Genomic DNA, 26,537 nt, shown 5'->3' on the forward strand with positions numbered 1-26,537 from the left:
TTATTGTTTCACAGTACACGTCTTGATTAATGGTCGTACCACGTTCCATGAATTCAACCAACAACACCCCTTTGGCATCCCAAAACACCGTTGCCATCAGTTTTCTGGCAGAAAAATCTTGCGAGGCTTTTCTTGGTTTGGTAGGCGAATTTGAATGTGCCCACATCTTTGATTGTTCTTTTGTCCCAGGGTTCACGTACTTAATCCAGGTTTCGTCACCGGTCACGATTCTGTTTAACAATGGTTCCCCTTCGTCCTCATAACATTACAGAAAGTCTAATGCAGAGGCCATTCTTTGAGTTTTGTGGTGGTCGGTAAGAATTTTGGGCACCCATCGTGCACAGAACTTACGGTAACCCAATCTTGCTGTCACTATCTCGTACAAGAGAGTCTTAGAAATCTGTGGAAAACCAGTAGACAACTCCGACATTGAGAAACGTCGATTTTCACGAACTTTTGCATCAACTGTCTGAACGAGTTCGTCAGTCACCAATGATGGTCTACAACTCCTCTCTTCATCATGAACGTTTTCTCGTCCACTTTTAAATAAACGTACCCATTCACGGACAACTCCTTCACTCATAACTCTTGGTCCGTACACGGCACAAAGCTCACGATGAATAGCTGCTGCAGAATATCCTTTGGCTGTAAAAAACCTTATGACAGCACGCACTTCACATTTGGCGGGGTTTTCTATTGCAGCACACATTTCAACCCGCACTGTGACCAATCGGAGGTTACTTTCTGAACCGCCCTTGTAGATAGGGAAGAGGGTGTAGGTGAAGATGAGTTGGGAGATATGATACTATGAGAGAATTTAACAGAGCATTGTAAGACGTAGAATAAGTACGAACAAAGCCCCTAGAATAGACTAAATTCCCTCTGTGTTATTGAGATTCTTGGAAGAGGCACCAACGGCAAAACTGTGCCTCCTGGTGTACAAGATACACAGTCCAGTCACATTAATGTGACCACCACCTATGTTTGATGTCAACATGCAATAAGCACTCACAGACAGCAAATGGCAGCACTAGCACTAGAGGGTACATAAAGCATGTCGGACGGACACAGGAAACAGTGCTATTGTTCTCATAATGCGGAAATGAAGCAATTTATCTGACATCCAAAAGTGCGTGACCATTGGCTTTTGACCAAGGGTGGAAGCATTTCCTGAAAGGTTAAGTTTAAACAGTGCCACTGTTGTTAAAGTATAGTATGCAGGGTAAATGGTGCCATCCAAAACCAGTGCTGAGGCAACTGTCGTGCACCACGGACAATAGATGACTGGGGTGAACAAAGGCTGTGGGATGTGTACAGGTGAGTAGACATGCGACTGTTAATTGACCACCTAGATGAACCAAGTGACTACCAACAGTGTCTCCTCAACCATCATCCAACAAAAGTTGTTATGTATGGGCCCTCGCGGCCGGCGCCTGGTTCATGCACCGGTGCTGACTGCAGTTCAGCGGCAACGAAGACTGCAGTTTGCATGCTAATACTGCAACTGGGCATCAGTTGGGTGACAACAGATAGCCTTTTTTGAGACGAATCGTGTTTTATGCTCCATTGGACAGATGGCCATTGTCACATATGGCGTGAAACATATGAAAGCATACACCGTGCAACAGCATTATGGTCTGGAGTATGTTTTTGTGGCATTCCCTGGGTTACCTCATCATTCTGGAAGCCTCAGTGCAGTTTGAAAACTACAATAGTTTTTATATGTGTGTTCTGCTGACACTTGGTGAATAGATTTTTTTTATCTGTCCTGTTACATTATGTGTCCTAAGTGCAGATTGTTTTTCCTCATCATGATGGCATCTGCCAGCAGGACCATGTGCTGTGTCACACAGCTTGCAGTGTATGTGCGTAGCTTGAAGTGCACCAGGGTCAGTTTACTATACTCTCACAACCACCACACTCCCCAGATTTAAACCCAATTGAGAGTATGTTGGACCACCTCAATTGGGCTGTTGGTGCCATGGACCCTCAACCAAGGAACGTAGCACAACTGGTCATGACACTGCAGTCAGCGTGGCTTCACATCCTGTCAGTACCTTCCAGAACCTCACTGACTCTCTTCCTGCATGTCTCACAGCAGTCCATCCTGCAAAATGTGGTTATTCAGGCTTCTGACAAGAGGTCATGTTAATGTGACTGGACAGTGTATATTTGACAGGCAAGATGCCCTCAGACTTCAAGAAGAATGTAATAATTCCAACTCCTAAAGGATCATGTTCTAATGAATGGGAATATTATCAAAATAAACCGTGCTTGCGAAACTGATATGAATTGTTTACAGGAAATAGAAAAGCAGATAGTAGGTGCCCTCAGGGAAGATTAATTTGGGTTCCGGATAAATGTAGGTACATGGGATACGGTACTAGAAGATAAGTTGAAGAAAGGCAAACCTACATTTATGGTATCTGTATATTTAGAGACAACTTCTGACAGTTTTGACTACACTACACTCTTTGATATTTTGAAGGTAGTGGAAATGAAGTACAGTAGCTGAAAGGATATTTACATCTTGTACAGAAACCAGACTGCAGATTTGAAGGACATGAAAGGGGAGCTATAGTTGAGAAGGGAATGAGACAGTGTTATAGCCTCTCCCTGATGTTATTCAGTCTGTATATAGAGCAAGCTGAGGAAGGAAACCAAGGGGAAATTTGGAGAAGGAATTAAAATTCAGGGAAAAGAAATAAAAAGTTTACAGTTTGCTAGTGACACTGTAACTCAGTCAGATTGGAATGGAGCAGTTCAGCAGAATTGACAGTATCTTGAAAAGATGTTAAAAGATCAGCATCAGCTAAAGTAAAGCAAGGGCACAGGAAGGCAGTCAAGTTAACTCAGTTGATACTGAAGGAATTAGATTAGAAAATGAGACACTAAACATGGGCAGCAAAATAATTGATGATGTCTGAAGCAGAGAAGTTATAAAATGCAGACTGGCCATAGTATAAAAAGCAGATATGAAAAAAGAGAAATTTATTAACATCTAATATAAATTCATGTTGGGCAGTCTTTTCTGAAGGTATTTGCCTAGAGTGTAGCTGTGTACAGAAGTCAAACATGGACAATAAGCAGTTGATATAAGAAGAGAACAGAAGCTTTTGAAATGTGCTACTACAGAACAAATCTGAAGATTAGAGGGGTAGATCAAATTACTGGTAAGGAGGTAATGAAATGAACTGGAGATAAAAAAGTAATTTATGGCACAACTTGACTAAAAGAAGATATCAGTTGATAGTACATCTTCAGAAGCATGAAGCAATCTTTAGTGGAAGGAAGTATGGTGTTAAGAATTGTAGAGGGAGACCAAGAGATTAATACAGTAAACAGATTCAAGTGGATGTAGATTACTGTAGTTATTCGGTGCTAAAGAGGCTTACACAGGAGTGAGAGACATGAAGTGCTGCATCAAAGCAGTCATCGGACTGAAGACAAAATGAAGACAATGACCAAAACACCACACTAACCATAGAAGAGAGATTTTGGCCAAAATAAAATCAGTTCCAGGTATGTGATTACAATAAAATGTCTTGTCCTGTGCTGCATATTATTCTACTGCTACAATAACGGAGCAGTGCCTTTTTATAATTTACTAGCTTGGAGGGAAATATTCAGAGGTAAATTTTCCTTGTTCAGATTTCTCAGCCACTGAGTAATAGATTATTTGGAAAGTCCAAACCTAGTGGATTACCCAAGTTTGAAATGTATCATTCCAGTTCTGTGGTTTTTATACGGATATCTCCCAAATGTCTGTAACCTGACTTAAGAAATATGGTTTATAGTTATTATTTGGTCATATTCATAGCCATATTACACAAACAGAAATACATGAACAGATCATGGATGGTCTCAGAGTTTGTCATCTGCTGAAATATGAATTCTGTGTGCATTGTGATGTGTGAAATTTATTATATCAGGCTGACTCATTGTTGATCATTTTGGTAGTGGTAACAGCCCTGAATGATATGGAAGCTTTTAATTTTGCAATTTATGTCGACAGATAAAATCTTGGCTGATTATAACTAGGGGGTCAGTCTTCCTTGCTAGTGGTAGTTTCAGCATACTTCCAAGGAGCTTTAAATAAATTAAGTTTAACATTACATTTTATATGAACACATGATCTGTAAATTCATGGGTTATAATATAACTAGCTTTTTCCACACAGTTTTGCCTGCATATGCGGCTGACACTTATATTGAACACACCTCCATTCCTCCTTCTGTATGTCCACCTCTATCTGTCTTATCTCCTCCTCGCCATTCTCTCTGTCAATTCGTCTCCTCCTCCTCCTCTCCCTCTCCTTGTTCATTTCTTCCACTCCTCTCTCTGACCATATCTTCCTCCAACCACCGTCTGACCATATCCTTCTCCCCCTCTTTCTTTGTGTCTCCAAATCCCCTTCTCCTTTCCCATCTGCCCACTACCGTATTTACTAAGTTGCACTTTTTTTCCGTTTTTTGTAATCCAAAAAACTGCCTGCGGCTTAGAATCGAGTGAAAAGTAAGCGGAAGTTCTGAAAAATGTTGGTAGGTGCCACCACAACTAACTTCTGTCGTCGAATATATATAGCGCTACGCAGGCATGCTTTGCAGGCACAAAGATAAATAAATTTAAAGAAAGGTAGAAGACAGGCTTTTTTCTCCGCCATGAGTTTCGACCACCGCATTTTCGTACATTATCCAACAAAGTAAATAGAAATTCACAATGCACAAGGCTTTAGGATTGTTGCATGAGTTGATACGCTGGGGCTCATTAAGATTTCTTGTAGTGGCACCTATTGCTTCATGGAATTTTGTAAAGTGCTTGTTGGTGTTAGTGAATCATAATGAAGCGCTTTCATTATAGTGCCAAATTCAAGAGGGGAGTTATTTCTTTTGTGGAACAAAGTTCTAATTGTGCTGCAGGTCTGCAATACGGGATTGATGAGAGCAAAGTCAGGCGAGGGCGACTGCAGAGAGAGAAATTACTTGAATGTTCAAGCAGCAGTAGGCTAAAGCATTTAGGGGCCAAAGTGTGGCCGATATAATGCACTAGAAGTGATTTTAAATCAATTTGTTTAGGAACAGCGTCAGAAATTACTACCTGGGAATGCCGAAATTTTAAAAATTAAGGCACATGGTGCTGGAATGGATTAGGCGTGTGTGGAATCGTCATCCTGGCGCAATGCTTGGTGTACGCAAGTGACCTCTGGTTTGCACAGTCTGTTGGTATTAGATGCTTACGTAGGCCATCTAACACCTGCAATAAAATGAGAATTAGAGGAAATCAAAATGGACTTGGCAGTAATTCCACGCAGGATGGCGTCAATTCTGCAACCACTTAACGTCTGTTTGAATAAACCATTTGAGAACAAGCTTAAACGCATGTACACAGACTGGCTTTCGAAAAGCGACAGACAACTGACACAAACAGAATGTGTAAAACGCTCAAGTTTCTCGCGAGTGTGCCAATGGATTTATGATGCATGGAAGTGTGTTCCGAATCAGATTGTGCAACAAGCATTTAAAAAATGTTCGATATCCAATGCACTAGATGGTACGGAGGATGATGCTCTGCATGAAGAAGTGAGCAACAAAGAATCGAGTGATAGTGATTCAGAATCATGACTAATATTTTAAACATTTCTTATAAGATGTATTACAAACCTAATAAAATTTTGTTTTAAATTTCAGCATTTAATTTCTAAGTTATTTTCATTCTTATTTTATAAGTGTTGCTACTCTGCATTGCACAGGATAGCAAAGGGTGAAGAGCTGCATCAAAACAGTCTACGGACTGAGGACCACAACAACATACTTTGCATTTGAACTCGTCACTAAAAATGCAGTACGAAAATCTGGCTGGCAAGACTGTTTGGGATGTATGTCAATATGGCCAACTCTATGTTCTGAAATTTTTCCTACCTGTGAGAAGAGATGTTTACTAATAGGAACTTTTACGAATCGTAAATCACATGCAGTATTCTCTTCACCATAAGAATAATATGACTGTAAACATTATGCCATGATTCTTTCGTGTCTGCTGCTATCTCATTTAAATCCTGTCTGCCTAATAAACTTCGAAACTAGAGTGAGACAACAGCAAATGCGAAAGAATATACATATCATGTCATGTTTATATTCATATTATTCTTATGCTGATTAATGATACCGTCAGAAATGAAGCACGGCAACTGACTAGATTTTAAAATCTAAGACAACTCTTAATTTCTGAGCAGAATGTAATGTACTAAATAGGCGTCTGCAAAGATTTTCAAGCGGAGAAAAATTTTCACTGAACTCTAGCTCAGAACATCTATCATACACAGTCTATTATTTGGTTCTTGTTGATCATTATCAAAGAAAGCAGCAGTGTAAGTAGCAACAAATAGCGGTCTCTTACCATTGTTTCGCTAATGAGACAATTCCTCTCTCTCTTTTTTTTTTTTAAATTGTAGGCGGCGGTAGTGCGCACAAAAGCAAGCCATGCCGCAAGCAGCGACAGATCGTAAACACTCATTATCATAATGTGACAAACAATGCATGACACAGTACAATATTGCATTTTCAGCTTAAGACACCTATAACAAAGAGAACGGCACTTAGCAGATCAAAGCAAAACAATCAATCGATTCAAACCAGATGAAGCACGGGAAAAAGGAAGGGTACCCATATAAATATGGACAGAGCGCCTACGCATAGCAATGGCTACTTGGTAAAGCTTAATTGCTAAGCTTACGACTGCAGCTTCATCCATTTGACCTAAATTGTGTCTCATGTTACAATGGACCAACTTTGTTTCGGTTTGGATGTGCGGTCTAAGACTTTTCTCCCCCCTTGAATTTCAGGTATAGGTTAGATTCGGGAAAATTTTTTTCCTTGATTTCAAGTCTCATTTTTCAGGTGCAGCTTAGATTCGAGTAAATACGATACCCATCTACACCTTCCACCTGCCTTGTGCATCTACCCCTCTTCTGCTCTCTCCATCCATTTCCTCCTCCCCCCCCCCCTCACTCAGTACATCCCCTCCTGTATCCATCTCAACCTGACCCCAGCCATGCTCATTGGCATGTGTAGCCCCTGCAATACAGTTCAGTGAAGCAAGCCAGTACTGCTCCTACAATACACCTGTCATGCAGGGCAGGTGACACATCAGTGGCTTGTGTTGTGTTTGCGTGAGTGCACGTGTGTGTGTGTGTGTGTGTGTGTGTGTGTGTGTGTGTGTGTGTGTGTGTGTGTGTGTGTGGAGAGGGGGGGGGGGGATTGTATGTTTTCCAACAAATTGTGTGTTGTCTATTTTCGACAAAGGTCTTGTCAGCCGAAAGCTCATTTTTGTGACATTCATTTTTTTTTACCTATCTGTGATTCAGCATCTCCGCTATATGATGAGTAGCAACTATCCGTTTCATACTACTATTTATTTGCTTCTGATATACAGGCCATCATGCAGGGCAGCCTATATGTTGGGTCTGGGTAAACCTTTTCTTTCCCCTAACATTAGGCTGCCCTGCAAAGCAGATTGATTTAGCAGGCCAATATTGTTCACACGCAACATGCCTGTCATGGAGGGCAGCCTGTACACCAGAGGCTACTGCGAACAACCCGTTTTTTGCCTAATGGATATCTTCATGAAACAGTCTCTTTCACTCCAATATTGATGATTCCTGTAAGTTGATATCCTGAAAGAAGTAAGCTAACTAATTATTGTTCCATCTGCGATGAAGTCATTAAAGATGCAGCTCAAGTTTGGAATGGGTAAGGACAGTGATAGCAATAGGCTGTGCAATTTCAAAGGAACAATCTTTGTCTTAGGCAGTTTCAAGGTGACCAGATAGGGATTTGAACTGCTATCTTGCAAGTCCTTTGTCTTACCATTAGGTGACCTTGCTTGATTAAGTAAGTGGTATGTTTGTTGGTGAACAATGCTGCCAGCCATGAATGTGAAGGTATAAACAGTTTGGAATCCCTGGCTAGGCAATTTCAGTGTCATTTTATCCATGCCGTATCTTGTGAACTCACAAGATCTAGCATGGATGAAAAAAAATTGGTATATTGTATTGTTGGGGTAGTGTACCATGGAGATAGTGTGTTTCTTTGTCTGAATCTATTTAACTTAACAAGATTGTTATAAAAGGCAATGTAACTTGGATCTTATTGTGCATTACTCATGTGCGAGGTAAACATTATCACTCTGTTTGTATTGCAGGTGCTGGCAAGAGTCTTGTGGGTGTTACTGCTTGTTGCACTGTTAGAAAGAGAGCACTTGTCCTCTGCAACTCTGGAGTCTCTGTGGAACAGTGGAAGCAGCAGTTCAAAATGTGGTCCACAGGTATAATAACAAGGTCACTACATGGAAATGTAGTAGTCTACTTTTCACATAAATGCTCTTTACCTTTGAGCACATAAGAATGAATATGGAAAATCACTTTACCTTTGGAGATGTGTTATATTTATGTGGAATAAGTGAAAATGTATTATTGAGTCCCTGCATTCAAGATAGTGATAGAGAACTCGGCAATACAAAAATTACCTTTTGTAGTAGATAAGTGTTTTAATAAATTATTCCTGATCTATAATGTAGGAACACCTTGTTCCATAGATGAAAATTTACTCTTAAGTATTCTCTGCTGAACTGTGCTCTTATAAAAGGAATCCGTTAAACTTCGGTTACGCAATAAACCAGTCAAATATAAAGGCCGTCATCTAAATACCTAGGAATTACAATTACGAACAACTTAAATTGGAAGAAACACATAGAAAATGTTGTGGGGAAGGCAAACCAAAGACTGCGTTTTATTGGCGGGACACTTAGAAAATGTAACAGATCTGCTAAGGAGACTGCCTACACTACACTTGTCCATACTCTATTAGAATACTGCTGTGCAGTGTGGGATCCTTACCAGATAGGACTGACGGAGTTTATCGAAAAAGTTCAAAGAAGGGCAGCACATTTTGTATTATCGCGAAATATGAGAGAAAGTGTCACTGAAATGGTACAGGATTTAGGTTGGACATCATTAAAAGAAAGGTGTTTTTCGTTGTGACGGAATCTTCTCACGAAATTCCAATCACCAACTTTCTCCTCCAAATGTGAAAATATTTTGTTGACACCGACCTATATAGGGAGAAACGATCACCACTATGAAATAAGGGAAATCAGAGCTCGTATGGAAAGATATAGTTGTTAATTCTTTCTGCGGGCTATATGAGATTGGAATAATAGAGAATTGTGAAGGTGGTTCAATGAACCCTCTGCCAGCCACTTAAATGTGATTTGCGGAGTATCCATGTAGATGTAGATAACTTTCATTGCCATGATTTTCAATCTGAATATGACCAAATACGTATAGTTTTGCTGCAGGCCACAAGTTTACACGTTCCATAGTATTAATTGTGCTTTGATATATTCTGAATACAGATCGAGGGACAGATATAATCAGAAACCCTTGTCATTGCCAGTTATGGGCTGTAAAATTTTCAGTTTATTTGCTATCAGCCAGTTTCAACCATATAGTCATTATCAATCAACTTAAAGATTATCTCCATACAAAATGTTGCAATGGAAGTGATATACAAATTAATCTATCAGTCCGCATGTAGAACCCTACATAAACATTAACACAATCTGTTTTGAATATGAACAGAAGGTTTCTAATACATATAGGAGAACCACATACACCACAGTTTAAGTACATATTTGACACACATCCACAGAAAATCCAGTTTGTTCCATACATGAACCTCAGCTTATACATTCACTTGCCAAATATTAGAAGCCTTAAATACTAAAATATCCCTAGTTCATATTTTATATATATATATATATATATATATATATATATATATATATATATATTTCCAAGACAACAAACAGAATGCAAAAGTTGGCAGATGATACATGTGTTACAATAAATCCCAGTAGAGAGAAAACTACGGAAGAGATTGTCAATGACTTCTCTCAAAGATTTTATAAAGTGGATCTCTGAAAATACTCTCTCCCTAAATTTTAACTCACTGTATTCAGTTCTGTACAACAAATAGTCATACCAGCAATTGATGTAGCACATAAAAAGGAGTCAGTAAACAGGATCGAATGCTCCAAATTTTTGGGTGTACATATTGATGAAAACTAGAACCAGAAGCAGCATATTACTGAGATGTGCAGACAATTAAGTTCAGACACTTTATCTCTTTGTATAATTGCTAGTCTTTGAAACAAACAAGTCAACCACGTAATATATTGTGTATAGTTCTACTCAGCATTGTTTTATGGAATAGTTCTCTGGGCTAAGTCATCGTTTAGAAAGGAAGTATTGATTGCACAAAAGCAAGCAGTAAGAATGATATGTGGTGTTCACCCATGGCCATCATGTAGATACCTCTTCAAGGAGTTAGGCATTTTGACTGTGCCATCACAATACATATATCCACTAATAAAATTTGTCATAATTTGAGAACAGTGCTGTTCATACCTACATCACTAGAAGTAAAAATGATCTTTATTATCCATTATTAAAGAAAGGAGTTCAATAAGCAGCAAAAATAACTTTTGACAATTTTCCCAATAACATAAAACATCTTGCAGGTCTTGTAGGTAACAAAGCAAGTTTTATATCTAATCTGAAATTATTTCTTTTGGACTACTCCTTCTGTTTCAAGTTTTTATTTATAAACTAATACGTTGTTAAAAACACTCTCGCTTTACAGTGTATCTTCATGAACAGAAGTAAAAAATTATACATTCATTATGCTTGAAATTAATCATCTATACATATCATGTAAAATGACTCATTCTATATCATTTTTATAAAAGAATCATTCAGATGATCTACAGAACATGTAACTAAATAACTAAGTAAGTGGCTGCCATAAACTGCCGTATCTTTCTTCTTACTATGTGCAATATGAGAGAGTTATGGTGTGAGATTTTGCCAGCTTCATTATAGTCAGATTCACAATACTTCTCAGATGTGGGTTTATTATACTATACTTGAAATGTAATTCTTAGTTGTTCTAGGCCTTTCTGCTCGTATCCACACATCCTCTGTCTCTCTAGCTGAACTAATGGATTCTTCCTTCCTTTGTTCTCCCCTTTTATCAGTTTTTTCTTTGTTCATCCTCTAAGCATGTTTTATCCCTTGCTCTTTCGTAGGCAAGTGCCCTTCCCTTTGGAATTTTGCTAGAGGATATTGTTATTTCTCTTTGGTTTCTATTTCCATAATAATAAAACTTTTGTTTCCAAACACCCTGTCATTGCTGTTTCCTTTACTTTTTATACATCACAGTTCTGTTATTTATGTTGTCTCAGATTTTCACATATTTTCTGTTGTTCACTTCAATATGCATTCCTTTCTAACTCTATTAGTCTCCATAATATACACGCATGTGTTCAGAAAAACTGCTCTGCTCACAAAGAATACTTTTCGGCTGGCAGTTATCTTTCCTTTCTGCTTGATATCTGAGTTGTCTGTATTACCAGTCTTTGTCATTATTGGCATTCAATTTCTAATGTATAGTTCTTCTCTCAATCTTACATCAGGTTCTAAGAGTCTATATTAAATTTGATGTGCTCGCATCTGCAGAAGAGGTTTTTCTTTCACACTATTTGGAAAGAATATTTATCTATTTATCTACAATAAATTTCAATTTGATAGGAGCTATAAAATGTGCTGTCATGAATTTCAGGTGTTGACTAATAAAGTATTATATATTTTATGTCAAATAATTTCACTTCTGGCTTATTATAGCTTTGTAGCTTTCAGAAAACTGTAAGTAATGTTCGCATTACACAACAAAATACTTTGCGATTCAAGGTTCCCATTATTTAACAGTCAATGATCAAATTTGAACACTGAAATCCTGATGACAGGAACCTTGAATCTCAAAATGCATTGCTATGTTGTATAAATATTGCTGTAAAGTTTGTTGACAGCAACCAAGCTATAACAATTGACTATAACAGCTGCCCTTTCACATCTATAGAAATGGATAATGATATTAAACATTTGTGATTTTTTGTCACAGCGGATGACAGCATGATATGCCGTTTCACATCTGAAGCCAAAGACAAACCAATGGGATGCAGCATTCTTATTACAACATACTCAATGATTACGCATACACAGAAACGTTCGTGGGAAGCTGACCAGACCATGAAGTGGCTGCAAGAGCAGGAGTGGGGTATTATGGTCCTTGATGGTAAGATATAATGGGTGTCTGTAAATTATATAAAAGCATATAAAACTATAAAACGTACTGAGAAAAATAATGGAAGGGATACAGAAATACTGTATGCAGGACCGATGAGTGTTCTGCAGACGTATAACATTCTTTATCAGAGTATGTCCATGGATGAAAGAGTGTCACACTTTACCCTAGTGTTTTTGTGTATTTCAAATTGAGCCTGCTGCAGTGGCATGTATAAAAAAATAAATGGCACACAAAGCTGTAGTTAAGTATATAATTAAGGCAAGGACAACCAATTGATCACTTCAGTGAAGATAATCGGCAAAATGCCCGTGTCTGTATATCTGTGTGTGTGTGTGTGTGTGTGTGTGTGTGTGTGTGTGTGTGTGTGTGTGTGTGTGTGTGTGTGTGTGTGTGTGTTGGAATGACTCCTTACCCTCTCCCTTAAAACCCACATCCTTTCGTCATTCCCTCTCTTTCCCTCTTTCCTGATGAAGCAGCCGTGGGTTGCGAAGGCTTGAAATTCGTGTGTATGTTTGTGTTTGTTATTGTGTCTATCAATGCACCAACACTTTCGTTTGGTAAGTTACAGAATCTTTGTTTTTAGATATATTTCCCTCTATTGTATTCAACCATATAATACTGTAGATATAAGTAGAACACATGCTTTCGGTAACGGAGCAAAGACATACAGGAAATAAACATTTGATGATGACTGATATCTTGAAAACAGTATGGTACATACAGGGTGTATACAACCCGGGACAACCGGGAAAAACTCGGAAACTTTTTCATCTGGGAGAAAACCGGGAAAAATCCGGGAATTTTTCTGAATCCCGGGAATTTTTCGTTGTTTTAGCTTTCAGTTAAATTTTTGTAATTTTGACTTTTAAGAACTGATTCTCTAGCAAAGAATGTTACTGTGTCCTGCTACTGGAGAATGATACTGCAGCAATAAAATATAAACGAGAGGAACAAAATAAAACTTTAGTGGCAAAGGAAATGCGCAATTTACAACAATAAAACATCGTGCATGCACAAGCGTTTGCAAATAGCAAAAATATGTCAAAGGCCATAGGGCGAAGACTATGTAATTCTTCGTAACAATAAACTGCTTGCTAGGAGCATGATGTCACAACTGTTCACATTAGGTTCATTTGACCAGTTACCAGCGGGCTGTTGCGCATGTGCAATTTACTCGCGTATAGGCAGTATCTTCTCCCGCTTCCCGCTACTTGAAATTTGGCTGTTAGCCGTATCGGCAGTAGCAGCAAGCAGCCAGATGCAAACGAGAAAAATTTTTCTCGCGTGCCTTAGCTGCCAGATTCGCGCATACACAGAGTTGTCTGAGTTGTAGTGGGGAGGGGGGTTAGTCTCCACATGACCTGTGTTTATGTTAAGTGATTTCGCTGCTTCTCTTCGTGTACAGCTCTGTAGCCGGGAGCTATCAACTAAATTAAAATACATTCACGTAATTACGGAGGACAAAAATATATTATGAGTTTCAGTTTTCTGATTTTATTTTATTTTCAAGTTAGTAGCAGTCAAGCATTAATCGCTTTGCAGAACAATGAAGTTATTTTTGCAAGTTTGCTAATGATATTTGGCTTTATTAATCTTTCCGCTGAGGCAATCATTTTATTTGAAACGAAGTGTTTCATTCTACAGTATTGGCTAGTTCCAAATGTTCGCTGAATTTCAAGTGCATGTTATCATCTTCTGCCATGTAGAGCATTATGCCATAATAAAGAACCAAAAATGAGTTCGTAGAGTACTGGTACTCCAAGAAAATTTACATATCAAATGCCACATTGAAAAGCTTAATATCAGATGGGATCTACTTCACAGTGAATCTGGAAAAAGCCAATTTGCACTTCAAGCCAAACTATGCATTTTACTATGGTTTATGAAATTACGATGCTCTTTGGAGTATCCTCTGATGCCCTGTTTCTTTTATGGCGTAATGTAAGCTCTCTTAGTGCTTTATACACACGCACATGTGGGCTTCCTACACCACTGCAGTTGCACACGCACAATAATGCCTGTTTTCTGGCGCTCTCTGGCAACTGGTAAATCAAACCTATATCTAACAGTCTCCTGATAGTATTGCTAACGGTGGTTACAAAAGCGTTACTTTCCAAGTATGATTTCTAAATCACAGAGCGTTCGAAACTGAACAGTTTGAGGACCAGCCATTTACAAGAATTTTGAGCTGAGACATTTATGTCATATTTTAAATTTACTGGCTCATTTGTGTGACGTATCTTAAAGTATAACACACGCAAAAAAAGATCAATATTAGATGTGAAAGCTTAGCTTCTGTTGTAGCGTGTCAATCTGAGAGACCAATATTACATGTGAAAGCTTAGCTTTTCTTGTAGATATATGGTACTGTGTACATTAATGTAAACGGTTAACTTTTCCTCTTGTGTGTTCACGCTATGTAACCAGTGATCTTGCTATTGGCTGACTATAACTCGTGTCCTATGCTCTGAATAGCTGCTGTCATCGGCTGGCGAGATCTCGTGGCTTGAGATATGACTGGCTTACAAAAGGACATCGCAACCTCGGTTTCAACGCTCCAGCAACTAACGCACTGTGTTTGGCGCAGTTCGAATTTATACTTTCGTAATACAAAAATATGCAGCGTATATATTGCTGCAAATCAAAGGTCTTTCCAAAACTTATCTCCTTTTTTTATTAAAGGTCTCTCCAAAATTTCTCTCCCCCGCCTTTTCTTTTTTTTCCGGGAAGTTCTACGCGATTGTATAAAACGTAAACTATTCAAAGGATTGATAAGTTTTACAGTTCCAAGGGAAAATCTTCGGAAAACCTACTGTCACTTAGCACAGAAAAAGTGTATTTTTTAAACGGGATTGTTGTTGTTGTTGTTGTTGTTGTTGTTGTTGTGGTCTTCAGTCCTGAGACTGGTGTGATGCAGCTCTCCATGCTACTCTATCCTGTTTTACAGTTCCAAGGGAAAATCTTCGGAAAACCTACTGTCACTTAGCACAGAAAAAGTGTATTTTTTAAACGGGATTGTTGTTGTTGTGGTCTTCAGTCCTGAGACTGGTTTGATGCAGCTCTCCATGCTACTCTATCCTGTGCAAGCTTCATCATCTCCCAATACGTACTGCAGCCTACATCCTTCTGAATCTGTTTAGTGTATTCGTCTCTTGGTCTCCTTCTACGATTTTTACCCTCCACGCTGCCCTCCAATACTAAATTGGTGATCCCTTGATGCCTCAGAACATGTCCTACCAACCGATCCCTTCTTCTAGTCAAGCTGTGCCACAAACTCCTCTTCTCCCCAATCCTATTCAATACCTCCTCATTAGTTACGTGATCTACCCATCTAATCTTCAGCATTCTTCTGTAGCACCACATTTCAAAAGCCTCTATTCTCTTCTTGTCTAAACTATCTATTGTCCATGTTTCCTTCCATACATGGCTACACTCCATACAAATACTTTCAGAAACGACTTCCTGACACTTAAATCTATACTCGATGTTAACAAATTTCTCTTCTTCAGAAACGCTTTCCTTGCCATTGCCATTCTACATTTTATATCCTCTCTACTTCAACCATCATCAGTTATTTTGCTCCCCAAATAGCAAAACTCCTTTACTACTTTAAGTGTCTCATTTCCTAATCTAATTCCCTCAGCATCGCCCGACTTAATTCGACTACATTCCATTATCCTCATTTTGCCTTTGTTGATGTTCATCTTGTATCCTCCCTTCAAGACACTGTCCATTCCGTTCAACTGCTCTTTCAAGTCCTTTGCTGTCTCTGACAGAACTACAATGTCATCGGCGAACCTTAAAGTTTTTATTTCTTCTCCATGGATTTTAAAACCTACTCTGAATTTTTCTTTTGTTTCCTTTAGTGCTTGCTCAATATACAGATTGAATAACATCGGGGAGAGGCTACAACCCTGTTCACTCCCTTCCCAACCACTGCTTTCCTTTCATGTCCCTTGACTCTTATAACTGCCATCTGGTTTGTGTACAAATTGTAAATAGCCTTTCGCTCCCTGTATTTTACCCCTGCCACCTTCAGAATTTGAAAGAGAGTATTCCAGTCAACGTAGTCAAAAGCTTTCTCCAAGTCTACAAATGCTATTAACGTAGGTTAGCCTTTTCTTAATCCAGCTTCTAAGATAAGTCGTAGGGTAAGTATTGCCTCACGTGTTCCCATATTTCTAAGGAATCCAAACTGATCTTCCCCCAAGGTTAGCTTGTACCAGTTTTTCCATTCGTCTGTACAGAATTTGCGTTAGTATCTTGCAGCCGTGACTTATTAAACTGATAGTTCAGTAATTTTCACATCTGTCAATGCCTGCTTTCTTTGGGATTGGAATTATTATATTCTTCTTGAAGTCTGAGCGTATTTTGCCTGTCTCATACATTTTGCTCACCAGATGGTAGAGTTTTGTTGGGACTGGCTCTCCCAAGGCTGTCAGTAGTTCTAATGGAATGTTGTCTACTCCCGGGGCCTTGTTTCAACTCAGGTCTTTCAGTGCTCTGTCAAATTCTTCATGCAGTATCATATCTCCCATTTCATCTTCATCTACATCCTCTTCCATTTCCATAATATTGTCTTCAAGAACATCGCCCTTGTATAGTCCCTCTATATACTCCTTCCACCGTTCTGCTTTCCCTTCTTTGCTTAGAACTGGGTTTCCATCTGAGCTCTTGATATTCATACAAGTGGCTTTCTTTTCTCCAAAGGTGTCTTTAATTTTCCTGTAGGCAGTATCTATCTTACCCCTAGTGAGATAAGCCTCTACATCCTTACATTTGTCCTCTAGCCATGCCTGCTTAGCCATTTTGCACTTCCTTTCGATCTCATTTTTGAGACGTTTGTATTCCTTTTTGCCTGCTTCATTTACTGCATTTTTATATTTTCTCCTTTCATCAATTAAATTCAGTATTTCTTCTGTCACCCAAGGATTTCTACTAGCCCTCGTCTTTTTACCTACTTGATCCTCTGCTGCCTTCACCACTTCATCCCTCAAAGCTATACGGGATATCCAGGAGAAATCCAGGAATAATCTGCGATTTTTTTTTCCTTGTCCCCGTATACACACTGTACATAGTTTAGAAAATGAATAATAACTGAGGTAGTAACTTCTCACTCTAAGTTTTCTTATGACAGTGATGCAATAAATAACCGATATTTGTAGATTTCAAACACCAGTTTACAGTGACGGTGGTATAATTCCATTCAGCACCACATTGTAACTGTTGTCGGAATCAGTAAAATCATCATCATCACATCATTAGACAATTCATTAGTCACTAATGATAACCTTCCATTGTCAGTGCTGCTCAAATAAGTTTTTTGTCACAAGAGCTTCATGCAACAGCCTTTCCACCTCTGTTATGTTCCTTATATATGTCTTCACATCACTCCATACTAACTCAATGGGGTTGAAATGGCAGTGATATGGTGGCAGCCTTATTACAGTATGATGCTGCTCCTTGGCGATTTCGTCTGCTATGTAATTACTACTATACAATACTATATAATTACTATAAAATTAGGGAGGTGGCAGGGGTAAAATACAGGGAGTGAAAAGCTATTTACAATTTGTACAGAAACTAGATGGCAGTTATAAGAGTCTAGCAGCACAAAAGATAAGCAGTGGTTGAGGAGGGAATGAGACAGGATTAGCCTATCCCTGATGTTATTCAATCTGAATATTGAGCAAGCAGTAAAGGAAACAAAAGAAAAATTTGGAGTTGGAATTGAAGTCCAGGGAGAAGAAATAATAACTTTGAAGTATGTCTATGACATTGTAATTCTGCCAGAGACAGCAAAGGACTTGGAAGAGCCGTTGAACGGAATGGACAGTATCTTGAAATGAGTATATAAGATGAACATCAACAAAATCAATACGAGGATAATAGAATATAGTTGAATTAAATCAGGTGATGCTGAGGGAACAAGATTAGGAAATGAGACAGTTAAATTGGTAAATGGGTTTTGAAAGAGAAATTTGTTAACATCGAGTGTAGATCTAAGTGTCAGGAAGTCATTTCTGAAAGTATTTGTATGGAGTGTAGCCATGTACGGAAGTGAAACATGGACAATAGATAGTTTAGACAAGAAGAGAATAGAAGCTTTTGAAGTGTGCTGCTATAGAATAATGCTGGAGATTAGATGAGTAGATCATGTAACTAATGAGGAGGTACTGAACAGTATTGGGGAGAAGAGAAATTTGTGGCACAACCTTACTAAAAGAAGGGATCGGTTGGTAGGACACATTCTGAGGTATCAAGGGATCACCAGTTTACTACCATAGAGAAGAGGGTTAAAATCATAGAGATGAATACAGTTAGCAGATTCAGAGGGATGTAGGTTGCAATAGTTACTAGAGATGAAGAGGTTTGCACAAGATAGAATAGCATTGAGAGCTGCCCCCAGTCTTTGGATTGAAGACCACAACAACAAAATAACTAGGCATCATAGGCTTATTTTCTTTAACAAGCAAATATAAAAATATCTTCATCATGCTCATATCTGCAGAAATATTTCATGCCTGTAACCACTGTACCAAAACTTCCTTGCGGTCATTTGTTGTTGGAGCTTTGTTCAGTATCACTGAATCTTATGGACCACTGTTCATTACAGTTGTTGTTGGGACAAAAAACTGTTTTAAAAAGTTCCTGGACCACTCAACAAACCATGTATGGTCCATGTCTTCATGGTAATCACCTGTCTTTTTTGACCAAAAAAGTAGATGTGCATCATCATTAAAACCACTGGAAGAACCTGCATGGACCACAATTAATCTTGCTTCTCTCCACCGCTACTGTTTGGAGTGTCATCTGTCCAGCATTTACTGTCATCAACCCATGTTTTGTCTAGTCATATTATGGACTGAGAATCTTTGCCCACAATTCTCTGCAAGAATATGCTTCAAACCGTTACAGTATGTGCCTTTTCTAACAGGACTTTGCCCGTCTAGCCGTTTGCGAAGAAAACCCATACTTTACAGTTCAATTTTCAGTGAAGTTTTCCCACCCCTGGAAAGCTCACTTTCTTGTAACAACACTAGCAACTTTGCAACAGTAGGATACTCTTTGCTGCTGCAGTAAGCAAAAATGTGCCTGTGAATGGCATCTGGTGATGGGATGAGGCTGCTTTTTCTTCTTTCCAGCAGTCGCTAAAAATACATTATTCTATCCAGATGCCTCATAAGCATTACGGCTCACTTCTACCTCTGTCAACTTTTGCAGTAGCACTCCTTTACTTACTACTGTTCTTGCACCAAGTCAAAGAGTTTTTGATGTGTGTTCCACTGCTTTATCGGCAGGAACTGACAGCTGTCCATGAATATTTGTGTATCCTTTCTCCTGCTCGTAAAACTCAGTGCCTGGGTGTTTAGTGGCACACCTTGACACAACAGATTGTCAGTAGGCAAACGATCTCTTTTCTGTGGCTTTTTTCACTTATTAGAATTTTCTAAAGCATAGAACAACGCAAGCACACAGTAGAAACCAACCACAATGCGTGTCGTTTACGAACACGCAAAACAAAGCCAGCAACATGCCAGCTTTGACATCATGACCAGAAGTGATTACCACGCTTGGATTGGTTCATGCCACAAGCCTGACACCATGTGTTTCTCATTTTTCACTTGTTAAACTGTTATGCTGCCATCCTGAAATGAATGCGTCAAGTGCAAAGTTTCACCAGTTGTGGTATACATCAGTAGTGTGTGAATAAGTTTGTAATTTGGATGTGATAGGAGGTACTAGGATAGTCTGTGCAGTTGTGATGATCACTGTGCCTGAATGGCACAGTGGTCAGTGAACCTGCCTAGTAAGCAGAAGACACGGTTCGAATCCCAGCCTGGCACAAATTTTCAGTGTCCCCATTGAGTTAATCAATGCCTACTAGGATCTAGTGTCACTAGTAGCTAGTGTCTTTCATTCTTTTGTGTCTCGATTGTTACATATGTGAGTTTTTGACTCAGTGTTGATACCCTGATAATTAACTCTTTGGATAACAGCCGGTTAGAATAATATTGAGCCTAGGAAACCAGCCATTTATGCCGTTATTTAAAGTGTTACTGGCTCATACGTAATTGATGTACCTAAAGAGTAATACATACTGAAAAAAGACCAAGCGTCAAGATTTATTTTGCATATTTCCTTTAGTTCTTTGACAGATTAGAAATTTTAAAATAACATTGACATGAAGTATAATTATCCTTTCAAAAAGAAGTGTGTGTCGAGTTATTGAGCAGTTTCTTCCTCTTGCCCTAAAATTTTTTGTTCACTCAACAAACACAACATATTTATAGCAAACTTACAACAAACTGCAGAGTCTAACGAGTACACATGCAAAATTATGTCAGTATGATCGTATTGACTCAGTGATTTGTGACAGCAGCTGTTACATTCCCTAAGGTTTCTTTTGAAATAATTCTAGAAATTGACAACAGAAGACAGCACCAATCAAGCAACAGATAGGGATATGTACGTACGTTTTTCTCATATGAAATGAGTCCAGTAATTGCGTGTTGAGAAAATCATGGCTTGACCCTTACTTGGGTGCAGTCTATTTCAACACAAAGTTTTGGCCTGAGCTATGTTTGGGCTTGGCCTCCAAAGTGTTAATGGCTTAGTACTTTGCTTCAGTAGTTAACATGATACATGACAGTCTTCAGCATGAAGGAAGAGAAATAATAGGCATTAACTAGTGAACGTCAGATTTGTGAGTGGGGAGACAAAACACAGCCTGGTGGTAATGTATATTATTCCTTTTGTCAGAATTTAAATTAATGGTGCAGTCATATATGTCAAACACAAACAGAGCTTTGAGCTGGACTGTTAGAAGGGTGTGAATTGTAGCTTTGGTCATAAACTTTCAAGAATGTGAAGTGCTTGCCATAGAACTTTTAACTTTTGCAGTCCAGTTGCTTGGAAAATGTTGTATTACTGCAGAAATTAGATGTGAAAAATTATATTCAGTGTCCCATTGTAGCAAGCACAGAACAAAGAAATATTCAGAGTACAATTCTCTGTGCTTGTTTTTATCCATTCTCCTCCATTATATATGTTTCTGAACATTATTTATGACCAGTAGAAAAATAAAATCACAAAGTATTTTATATTAGGCTTTTAAATTTCATCTGTTGTAATTTATATTGCATTTAAACAAAACTCATTTCTTCCCCACAGAGGTTCACACTATACCAGCAAAAATGTTTCGACGTGTTCTCACGATTGTCCAGTCACATTGTAAGTTAGGCCTCACTGCAACATTGCTCCGTGAGGATGATAAAATTGCTGACCTCAACTTTTTGATTGGCCCCAAGCTCTATGAAGCTAATTGGCTGGAGTTGCAGAAACGGGGTTTTATTGCAAGAGTTCAGTGTGCAGAAGTGTGGTGTCCAATGACACCAGAATTTTACCGTGAATACTTGGTCTGTAGAACCAGCAAAAAATTGGTAAGTACGATATACTGATATTGCATTGCAAAAAATCACAGACCATGTGGATACTTCCACCAATCAAGTTCCATGAATTATGTAGATAGTAATTGTCCTTGCAACACACCCAACTATCCCTCCCACTTGCCACCTCCTTTCTCGATTTGCTCTTTCAGCCCAACACAACTGCTCAACCTAGTCAGGTTTTAGTGCCAGCACAGTGTAGTCAGCCAGTACATTGTTGTTGTAAAGGCATATGTGTATGTACTATATTCGTGCTGAAGAAGGATTCATCCTAAAGCTTAGTAATATTCTAAGTCTTTTTTTATGTGCCTGTTCATAATCCAATGCCTCGGATATGGCGAGCTGCTACCTCTATGTTATCAATTATGTACATAGGTTGGAAATGTTGTGGAGACACTATGCAATGGAATCTACTATTGTCGCTGATAGCACATTTTTTTGACATATCTACCTTACCTCCGAGCAAATGGGCTCGCCCGTCCCACATCGCCAGTGTGTGCACATTCAAGGAAAACACAGTCACTTGTGAGCAGGTGGTCTAACGTAATGGTGTCACTATGTTTTCAAAACAGGAACAATGGAGTTGGATCAATATTGAATGTGCCAGAGGTCATACAGCACGACAGTGTCATCAAGGTCTTCAAGAGGCATGTGGGGAATCGGCATTGCCGTACAGAACAGTGGCAACGAAGGTCAGCAAACTGTGGCAGACATGCATCGGGCAGGTCGTCCTAGCATCTCTGAAGAAGAAGTGCATGCTGTTGCTACGTTAGTGGACAGTGAATGACACCATACAATTCGTGAGCTCACCTACAAAACCGGATTAGCGCATATGTCTGTGCGTCACATACTGAAGGAACTCCTGGGCGTGCGAAAAATTGCATCATGATGGGTTCTGCATGACTTGCCAGAAATGGATGCATTACAGTGCTGCTGAGATGCACTTTGAGTGCTATGAGTGTGAAGAAGAGGCTTTCTTACGCTGTATCCTAACACTGGATGAGACATAGGCCACATCGTACGAGCCAAAACTGAAACGCCAATCCAACAAATGGCATCATTATGGGTCGCCGCAAAAGTCGAAAGTGCGTCAGAGCCCCAGTATGGTGAAAGTTAATGGTGATTCTCATGTACGACTGTGATGGTGTTATCCCAACGCATTATGTTCCTCCATGGCAGACCGTCAGTGCACAGTATTACTGTTCCTTTTTGGAGCATCACCTGTGACCAGCTTTGTGAAAGAAGCGGCGACACTTTCTACACAACCCACCCATAATTTTGCATGACAATGCTCCAGCGCATACAGCGCAAGCTGTGGCTGCTCTGTTCGGTCGATGGGACTGGGAAGTACTGTACCATCCACCATACTCTCCGGACTTAAGTCCTTGTGACTTTGATTTGATTCCAAAGATGAAGGAACCACTTCATGGCATTCGCTTCAGAACTGTTCCAGAAATTCGACTAGCAGTAGACTGCTCCATTTGCACCATCAACAGAGCAGGCTCTGCTAATGGTATCCTATGCCTTCCACATCGCTGGCAACAGGTTCTACACAGTGCTGCTGACTACTCTGAAGGACAGTAACAGGTGCAAACATGTAACTCTTTTGCATTGGTTATGAATAAATAGTTGTCACCATTTAAGTTCCAACCCTCGTATGTTTCACCAAGGTCTTTCCTGTTCCTTTAGATTAAAGGGAGTATATTGCTTTAGTCCAAAACAGTAGGTCAAATGTTGAGAAAGTGCTTGCAATCAATCTTTGACTGTTGAAGAGTGGTAAATTCAACATGATTATATCACACCAGATAAGCTCTAAGTGATTACAACAGTAGACTGAGCTGGCAATTATATATGGTTGAATTATTTGCTGTTGAAGGTATTTATCCATGAGATCAACCCTGCCTGGTTGAAAGTGGCATGAGGAATTCCATTTAACATATGCCTCTCTGAGGATAATGGCTTCTTTCGTAGATGATAATGGCTTCTTGAACAACCAGAAAGAGAGGGGGGGGGGGGGGGGGGGGGGGGGATGGGTGCAATCACTTTGCAAGTTAAACTGAGACTAATCTTGAAACATAGATGTCCTCCAGTGGTGTCCAATAATCACATAGACATTCCTATTGCAAATACACCTAACTGTAATGAATTATAAGTGTTAAACATATCCACAGCTTATGGTCTAGCAGTTAGCATCGTTGCTGTTGTGTTCTGCCCACTCGTCTAATATAGGGTGCCTAGGAAACCTGCTTTCTCGGATCACTAGACAACAATTCAAGCAAATCCTATTAACAGATCTTTATTACAGAAAGATAATTGACAGTGCTCAACTTTGAGAAATGCACAATCAGGTGTCACAAGCAAAGGGCGACATGAAACATAAGCAAACCTAAGCATTCTCTTCAGTACATGCAGTTCCAATACAAGTCCAGCAGTATCGTTCATAAGTCACTGCTGTAGAGTTTGTAGATTGACTAGACTTCAACTTAGCTCCAGCACTTATATTCTCTTCATGTAGAGACTGCTCCTGTCTCTGTGTCATCTGAGAGAGGGGTCACTCAGCATACTATTGGCTGATGTCTTCTCACAGCTCTCTCTGCAGTAATGTTCCTGGTCGAAGTGCCAGCACTTGACGTTATGCCACAACAGCTGCCTGTAGATCGCGGGGTACCAGGCTGAGTCGAAGATTTTGTTCGATTGGAGTGTTGCTGAAGTGCTGTCAAATAGAAAGAGTTGCACCAGGCAATGGAGCAACACAAGAAAAAACTCCCAGTCATTAATACCCTAAGAAGTTTATATTCAGTGGCAAACATGTCATTACCCACATTACACAAATATCACATTAATAAAGTCTTCTGCCCTGAGTACTCAATGGTATTATTCTTCTTGTGACTGCACCAACAGCAAAATGTAATTGGAATGAGGTCATGATCTTATTCCATCAATAGGCAATAACCAAAATTAATTATCAACAAGTGCCATAGCCCGTGGCTGTTCTTGGTTGAACCTTCAGAATGGCAGTCCAAACATTAACCATTTTCCCCATAACAACTGACAGCATCAAGAGGCATGTGGACAGATTTTAGTTGAAATGTTACCACTGGAGAATTCAGTGTTTCCTAAGACTCTGTCTTATTTATATTACCACGATTCTTTCTCTGGCCGTATGCCAGCTATGAGATGTAACTACTTAACTACTGTGTCTCATGATAATATGTATAATTTAGTGTATAAATGACTGGGAAATATTGTATCAGTTAAGACCATTGAAATAGCCATAAAATTTGTATAATTTGGTATACATACTACTGAGAAAAATTCTGATTTGTGTCCTATTTATATAATGTAGTAATTTATTTTATCCCCACAGCTTCTGTATGTGATGAATCCAAACAAATTTCGTGCAACACAGTACCTGGTCCGCTACCATGAAAGGCGTGGAGACAAGACGATTGTGTTTTCTGATAATGTTTTTGCTTTAAAACATTATGCCATCAAAATGAACAAACCATACATCTATGGCCCCACATCCCAGGTTGGTATATACCATGCAGCACTCTATATATCGTTGTCTCCTGCACTATAGCCCTCTCAGTTTTGTGACTGTTGCCATTGCCTCTAACTTTCCTGCCTTCCAAAATGTCATGACCTATCTCCATACATGACCTACAATTGTGCCTCTCTTGTCCCAGTTGTCTAAGCAGTGACTCGGAAACAATGTTCACATAATTGCTGGTTTCAAGCCTTTACGTTATCTGATTCCATCTTTCATCTTTTCCTGTGTACTATTATTCTTTTTAGCTTTGCATACTTACTAAATCCACTGACGTCAATACTCTCATCATTTGTACAGTAATTCTTGTCTCCTTTATAGTTTGTTCTTCTCTGCAGTTCCTTCTGGACACAAGCTAATGACTTTCTCTAGGTCCAAAATGTGAAGAAAACATTTCTTTTCCCTTATTATTCCTTCCATTACTAAATATAGCATTGCAGCTGCTTCTGGTTTCTTTAACTTCACTTTAAAGAAAACAGTTCTCCAGCCAGTGCTTCTTCAGTGTTTCTTCCCAATCTTCTGAAGTCTCAGGGTATGTCTCATGTTTTTCACAGATTTTGAACACAAGACAAAATAATATTCATGTTCTTGTATACACTCACTGATTAAAATAACTCTGAAGTTATTACATTGATTCTTGCTGACTTGCTTGATTTCTGTGCTTGCTCTTATTCAAATCACATTTCGATTGATACCCCATCAGTCTCCTCCTCCTCCTCCTCCTCCTCTATCTGCTTCTTCTTCTTCTTCTTCTCCTTCTCCTTCTCCTTCTCCTTCTCCTATTGTGCTATAGGACAGCTATTTCCAGTCTTCGTGTAATCTTGCTGTATATATGCTGTTTTTTTCCACTACTCAGGATTCTCAGCTGCACTTCATTAATTAACATCTTTGCTTTTTATTTTACCAACACCAGTTAAATCTTCCGCAACAGAACATATATTTTTCCTCTGTCCATATTGCTTCAGTATCTTCACCTCCAGAGTATCCATATAAATGTAGATACTTCTTTGCTCTTTTTGTGGATTTAATTTAGAAGCACTCTATGCTTACACTTGTTTTCTCTTAGTCCCATCTTTCGTTAATAAACCACAATATTTAATGCGTTATCTTTGGCTTTGTCATCACTGTCTGTGCATTACTTACAGCAGCACCTCTAGTCATAATTAGTTCCTTCTGTCATATACTCCACTCATACACTGATAATCTATTTAATACTCTGAAGCTTGCTGGCTACTCATCTGCAGAATTACAGTTCATTTCATTCTTCCTTAATTTGACAGTATCCTGGTACCTATTCTGTGCTCCCTCTTATTCTTTGGAATTTCAACCTACTGT

At 39.1% G+C, this 26,537-nt stretch overlaps 1 protein-coding gene across 1 annotated transcript in view; it reads left to right on the top strand.

The window, feature by feature from the left end:
- LOC126473861 (general transcription and DNA repair factor IIH helicase subunit XPB) overlaps positions 1 to 26,537 on the top strand; it is a 102,033-nt gene that overhangs the window by 64,871 nt on the left and 10,625 nt on the right. The window contains exons 10-13 of the mRNA XM_050101189.1: positions 8,200 to 8,322; positions 12,018 to 12,191; positions 21,378 to 21,646; positions 25,020 to 25,184. Of these exons, the coding sequence (XP_049957146.1) occupies positions 8,200 to 8,322; positions 12,018 to 12,191; positions 21,378 to 21,646; positions 25,020 to 25,184 (731 nt within the window). The remainder of the gene's footprint in view (positions 1 to 8,199; positions 8,323 to 12,017; positions 12,192 to 21,377; positions 21,647 to 25,019; positions 25,185 to 26,537) is intronic.

Source organism: Schistocerca serialis, chromosome 4 (assembly GCF_023864345.2).
Source record: "Schistocerca serialis cubense isolate TAMUIC-IGC-003099 chromosome 4, iqSchSeri2.2, whole genome shotgun sequence".
Lineage (NCBI taxonomy): Eukaryota > Metazoa > Arthropoda > Insecta > Orthoptera > Acrididae > Schistocerca > Schistocerca serialis.